This window comes from Gracilinanus agilis, chromosome 3, assembly GCF_016433145.1.
Source record: "Gracilinanus agilis isolate LMUSP501 chromosome 3, AgileGrace, whole genome shotgun sequence".
Taxonomy (NCBI): Eukaryota; Metazoa; Chordata; class Mammalia; order Didelphimorphia; family Didelphidae; genus Gracilinanus; species Gracilinanus agilis.
In genome coordinates this window covers 203,015,540-203,021,627 of record NC_058132.1, presented here as the reverse complement: position 1 = coordinate 203,021,627, position 6,088 = coordinate 203,015,540, and the positions used below count along the sequence as shown (strand labels likewise).

Sequence of the window (6,088 nt, the reverse complement as noted above, 5' to 3'; positions counted from 1 at the left end):
CTCTATTTCTGAGGCTATCTAAGGACCAGAGCTGGGCCAGATTATGTGAAAAGCTAAGAAAGGATCTGCACAGCTTGGGTCCTTTAAGCAGGCAGTAGTTTTAGAGAGGGAGGGAGGAAAAGAGGGAAGTGTTTCGGAGGCCCCACCTTTCATTCCAGTGGAGTGGACAGCCAGAACTAGTATGAGTCAGAGGCACCAAAGCTTAGATTCCCAGAGGTGAAGAGGATCATAAAGAATTTTCTCTGCAGCCAGAATCTACTCTTTTGGACACATTGCTCCTCTCATACTTTTGGTACAACCTCTGAAGGGTCTGGGGCTCCCTCAGTTTGCCCTTTTTGGAATCGGGGTGAGGGCTGGGTTTCCCTGATGTATGGCAAGAGCCCGACATGTGCTGTACTTCTTTTTTGCTTACAACTCGCAGGTAAGGAGCTTTTATTCTGGCTGTGTCTTTCTCTCATGCTGTCTTTCAGCTGGTTAGATGGTGAGTTTAAAAAGCAGTAGGAATTTATGTCAGTGAGGCTGAACCAGAGTTTTCTTTGGTTTGTCTCCACTGAAACCCAAATTAGTGGGTTGTTTTTTGGGAACTGCCTTTGGACAAACAGGTTTAGGTGTGTTCTGGTTGCCAGTGATTCAGATACACTGAGTGCTTTCTGATCTCAGGTTACACATTATTTTCTTCTTGACTATCAGACTAGCTCCAGAAAAGATTTGGTTCAGTGTATTGCAGGCAAATGTGTCCCAGGTTTTGCTTGGGATTAAAACTGCAGCACTAGAAAAGTTACAGACATATGAAGCACTGTGGTTTTGAAACTATCTGGTTTTGAACATGCACACAGCCATTTGTGTATACATATTCCTGAGAAGCACATGAGAAGCAGTAGGGTATAGTAGAAAGGAAGTGGATTTGAAGTTAGAGGAAATGAATTTGAATTCCACTTTTGATATCTGCTTCTATGTGATTGGGGGCAAGTTACTTTAACTTTCTGGGCTTTGATTTCCTTATCTGAAAAATGGAGGGCTTTAGATTAGATGATATCTAAGATGCCTTCCAGCTCTAGATTTTTTGATGGCAAAAATATTATCTAATGGTTTAGTAAGCTCCAAGTAAATATATTCCAGGATACTTTAGTGTTTATTTTTAGAACTCCTATAGTATTAGGAACTATATAGAATATGTAAGACAAAATTTCTCTCTTATGAAGGCAATGTTAATGAATTGTAAAACAAAAACAATGTCCATAACCAAATATCACAAAACTTATAGTTTTTTTCTGTCTTGTTTTCATTCTCCAATATTTCTAATTTGATAAAAAAAAATTTTCTACCTAGGGAGTATACAGCATGCCAGATTACTTTATAATAATTTATGACCAGCTTTTTTTTTTTAACCCTGTTAACATATCATAGGGCATAGAAGTGTTCTAAATTCTGGGAATGTAAATTTGGTCAAAGGGACGTCCCAGTTTGGCTGCTTAACCTATCTGGCCTGTTATGTTGGGAGCACTTCAGAATTCCATGAAGAGTTGGGAGGAAAGTGCTTTATTGAGCACTATATCGATATATTCTATTACTATTAGCAGAACAATGTGGTTAGGCAGTTGGTTTTTTTTTCCCATAATGCATCTTTTTCTTGATTCTTCTTCATTCCATTCTTTGCAGTTGTTTGGCACATAGCAGCTGTGGAAGTTTATACCTCCCGAGTAGTAGAGGCTGTTAATGGGACAGACCTTCGGCTAAAATGCACTTTCTCCAGTTTCTCCCCTGTGGGTAATGCCCTAACAGTAACCTGGAATTTCCGACCACGAGATGGGGGTGCTGAGGAGTTTGTAAGTAGATAATAATCATTTTCCAAGGAGTTCTGGGTGGAATAATTTATGGCAAGTTCCTCTTGTTCTTTTTGTAATTACTGTTGGGGACCAGAGAGTGAAAATTCCCAGGAGGACAGACTGAGTAGAATTAAAGGCAGGTAAACAAAAATTTAATAGCTTCTTATAGAACAGTACACTTAGCAGAAAAGATGAAGCATTTACTAGGCTCAGTGGCATTCTCTTCGAATTCCTACCATCCAGCCATGTAGGACCATAGAAAATGAAAATGCTTCTCTGCAATTCACTCTTTCTAGGTGTTTTACTTCCATGAACAGCCCTACCCACCAACTGCTGGACGGTTTAAAAATAGGGTGGTCTGGGACGGAAATGTAAACCGAAATGATGTCTCCATCATCATCTGGAAACTACAATTTAACGACAATGGGACATTTACCTGCCAGGTGAAGAATCCACCAGATGTTGATGGGGTGATAGGGGAGATTCGACTCAGTGTTGTACAGACAGGTAGGTCACCCAGAGGAAAGTGAACTGAGGGATTAAAATGGGAGATTTTTTGGAAGAGAGGATTCCATGATGGTGCTAGAAATATTGGAAGGAAGGGAGGGGGGAAAAAGACCTTATTCTATAGAATGAGTGATTGAGAGGTAGAATGAAGAACCCTGAGGCAAAAATAAACAGGAGCTCAGATTTGAAAGGAAATAAAGGTAGATGAGTCAAAGGGATTCAGGGAAATTATTACCAAACTGTTTAGGTGGGGGTAAACTGGAGAGCTCAGTGGATTGAGAGCCAGGTCTAGAGATGGGAGGTCCTAGGTTCAAATTTGGACTCAGATACTTCCTAGCTGTGTGACCCTGGATAAGTCACTTAACTAACCCTTACCATTCTTCTGCCTTGGAACCAATATACAGTATTGATTCTAAGGTGGAAGGTAAAGGTTTAAAAAACAGTAACAACAAAAAAACTCTGTTTAGGTGGAGGGGGTAAGTATGGGGAAAGAGGAGAAAGGAACTATACAATTTATACTTTAGTGCCTTATGGGGGGATAGACCAGAAGATAATTGAAACAAAAGTGAGTAGAAAGCAGTGAGATTTGTGAAAAGGTACTATTTCCTTTCTTCACATGAAGTCTAGAGTAAAACTGTGCCCCTAAAATAAATTGGATAGGAAAACAAGATAAGTTATGGGAAAAGAGAAGAACTAAGGGAAAGAAGGGGTACATATTGATCGGATGAAGTAATATCCTTGCAGCTTTGGGTACTAATCTAGCCCATGCCTCTTTTGAATCATTCTGGAAAAACTTAACCCTTGGGAGTAAAAGCATTTTGCATGTAAAGTGGGGAAGACTTATGATGCTGAAAATTCAGCTCTCTGTATCTTGGGGAATTTCCATGATCTATATTCTTAATATATCTTTTTTCCTTTGTGCAGTACGTTTCTCTGAGATCTATTTCCTGGCTCTGGCCATTGGCTCTGCCTGTGCACTGATGGTATTAATAGTAATTGTAGTGGTCCTCTTCCAGCACTCCCGGAAAAGACGGTGGGCCCATAGAGGCCATGTGCCAGTGGAGACAGAATCAACGTAAGACTGGTTAATTCTGGGAAAACTTCTAACACCCTCTCATGGTGACTCTCATAGTATTGCCATGCATAAAGGTTTAGCTTACTTTAATCAAGCAAACAAAGTAAAAATTCATAATAAAAAAATTAAATAGAAATTTTTCTGCTTAATTTGGAAGCTGTAAATTAAAATTGTGTTCATGAAATAGGTGAAGAAAAATAACTGGAAAATAAAATGTAGTAATCAGAGTCTTGACCTGGTATAGGTATGTCTCTATAAAGCCTAGAGAAACCCACTAGTGGTTTTCATAACATTTTACAAGAATGGAGAACATATATGATGATGACAGCATGGATCCAAGGCAAAATGTCCTGTTGTACTGTGTTACACTGTGTCACTACTCATTGCAGAATGTACTTTGGCATTGATAGGTTTTTGGTTTATGTTAATAGGCAGAAGCAAATATATTTTTCATTTTAGTTTTTGCTTTGTATCTCAGGTAATTGAACAAGAAGCTCTAAGATATGTTGAGGTTAATGGAAACTTTCCTTCAGCTACTTCAGTAAAGATCTACTCGAACCAACTCTGCCAATTCACATCTATCCTGATATGCTGCCTTATGCCCTTATGTGCCAGTGCAAGACTCTTCTTGAGAAAACACTGCCAAAATGTTCTCATTTTGTCTTTATCAAGATTTTATTTAAATTCAATGCCATCAAGCAGGAGGAGAATGAATTTATCTTTCAAAACACCATATTTCCTTCTGAAGATGATGAGACGCAATTCTTGGATTTAATCTGATATGTAGGTTCTCTATCCTCTGATGTCCTTAAATCAAAAGGTTAGATAAATCTTACGGTTGTTTCTGTGTTTCACCACAAGTAATATGAAACTTCAAACTGTTGGTTTGAAAAGAATAATGATTTGCTGAGAAATTGCTGACTGCTCAGTTTAATGTGATTTTGCAACTGAAAGGCCCATATTGAGGCATTAAGCAAATTATTACTGGGATTCAGAAGATGATCATCACAACTCTGGATAGAAGATTGTAAAAAGAAGGGATAGAAGATTGTAAAAAGGACCCAAAAGCAGTGATGAAAATTTTATTTAGTATTATGTACAGCTCTGAAAAAGTAGGTACAATGCTGAAGTGAAAGAACTTTTGTTTGATTTTTTTGTTTTGAGGGTGGAATAAAAGGGAATTCTAAATCTAGGTTTTATTATGGTTGATCCAGAGTGATGATGAAAGGTATTTCTTTTATGAATTAGCACATAACTAGTTTAAAACTAACTTTGAAAGTAGGCTTCATTTTCAAGGAGAGTACCTTTTAAAAAATGCCCAGTTTTCGGTTTTCTTGCAATTGTAAGTCATAGTAACATTTAATGTGTAGATACCATGTGGAAGTTTAAGAACAAGTGTGGAAAATACAGTTTGATTGTTGGCACTGCTAACCAAAGACTTCATCTTTAGTTATCAGACTAGCAGATATATTTCTTTTAACAAATGAAATTGGTCTAGGGAGACTGCATTTCCTAGGATTTCCAAATCTTTGATTTTGTCAAGCTGTATTTAAAGACAACTTCCAAGAGTAAGGTTTAGTTCCCTGATTTTTATAGAAGATCATTTGGGTTTAGGTTTCTATTACTTTTAACCCACATTTCATTTTTAAAAATAAAATATCTTAAAATATCATTATTAGTTTTCTGCAGATAGATGGTCTGGATAGTGTTGTATAAATGAAAAATTATGTTTTTAAAAAATAACTTACCTTTAGTCTTGATTCCAGAAAAACTGGTAGCTTGCTTGTGTCTTGGCTGAAACACACAAGGAAAAAATTTTTGACTTCTTATTTGGATATCCATCCTAATGGCCCTTTTTGTATTGTAATTTATTTTTTAAGATATGTAAACTCATTTGAATAAATATTACATTTAGTAACAAAGCATCTTTCATTATTTTCATATACAAAAATAAAATAGTTTAAAGAGAGTATTTAAGTAAAAAAAAAACAGATGGGATGGGAGGAAATGAAGCTCTTAATTGAAATGAAAAAAGTAAAAATTGCCTTAAGAAAAATCATTGAAGGTGGATATTACTAGATGAATATATTAGGTTTTATTTCCATCTCTGATAGTTGCTAGTCTACAAAGGACAATGACACTTAGCTTCTTCTTGACTGTTTAGAGGTTAAGGAAATATGTTGTCTGTTCTGCACCAATACTCTTATATTAACCTAAAAGCATAGGCAAAGTTACTAATTCCTATGCCTCAAGTGAAGCAGGGTAAGTCTGAAAATAGGAAGCATCTTAAAACTTAAGGGATGTAATGGAAGAGCTAATGGTCAGGAAATCCTTGTTTTAGTACTGGTTCTGCCGCTTATTTGCCATGTGACTATGAGAAGTGACTTTTCTGATTCTCAATTTCTTATATAAAATAGGGGAGTTGGCCAAGATAGTCTCTGAAACCCCAGTTTTATCATTCTGTTCTCTAGATGCTAAAATATATTTTTGCTTTCATCTTACTTTCATCAATAGAAGGCCTGGAATCAATAAAAATCTGAACAGTACTTGACATAAAGTACTTTTTTTGTGCTTGACATAAGGTACATTCCCCCCCCCCCCCTTAAAGTACTGTCATCATTCTTATTTTAACTACTTCAAGCCTAGTGATAAATGGAATGACTGTCTTATTGCTGCAAGG

General features: G+C 36.7%; 1 protein-coding gene across 2 annotated transcripts; it reads left to right on the top strand.

The window, feature by feature from the left end:
* The first annotated feature begins 272 nt into the window (after positions 1-272).
* MPZL2 (myelin protein zero like 2) lies at positions 273-5,292 on the top strand. Of its 2 annotated transcripts, XM_044666362.1 has the most exons (5): positions 273-421; positions 1,660-1,826; positions 2,123-2,333; positions 3,258-3,408; positions 3,887-5,292. In XM_044666362.1, exons 1-5 carry the CDS (start codon positions 367-369, stop codon positions 3,888-3,890), a joined length of 588 nt encoding a protein of 195 aa, XP_044522297.1. In that variant the 5' UTR covers positions 273-366; the 3' UTR covers positions 3,891-5,292. The 2 variants fall into 2 exon arrangements, with proteins under 2 accessions (XP_044522297.1, XP_044522296.1); XM_044666361.1 differs by lacking the exon at positions 3,887-5,292 and having other exon boundaries at positions 3,258-3,546.
* The last annotated feature ends 796 nt before the right edge of the window (positions 5,293-6,088 follow it).

Coding starts and splice junctions, on each gene's coding strand:
- MPZL2 (XM_044666362.1), top strand. CDS start 367: ATGTATGGCAAGAGCCCGACATGTGCTGTACTTCTTTTTTGCTTACAA. Junction 1,827..2,122: donor ATGGGGGTGCTGAGGAGTTT/GTAAGTAGATAA, acceptor CACTCTTTCTAG/GTGTTTTACTTCCATGAACA. Junction 2,334..3,257: donor ACTCAGTGTTGTACAGACAG/GTAGGTCACCCA, acceptor TCCTTTGTGCAG/TACGTTTCTCTGAGATCTAT.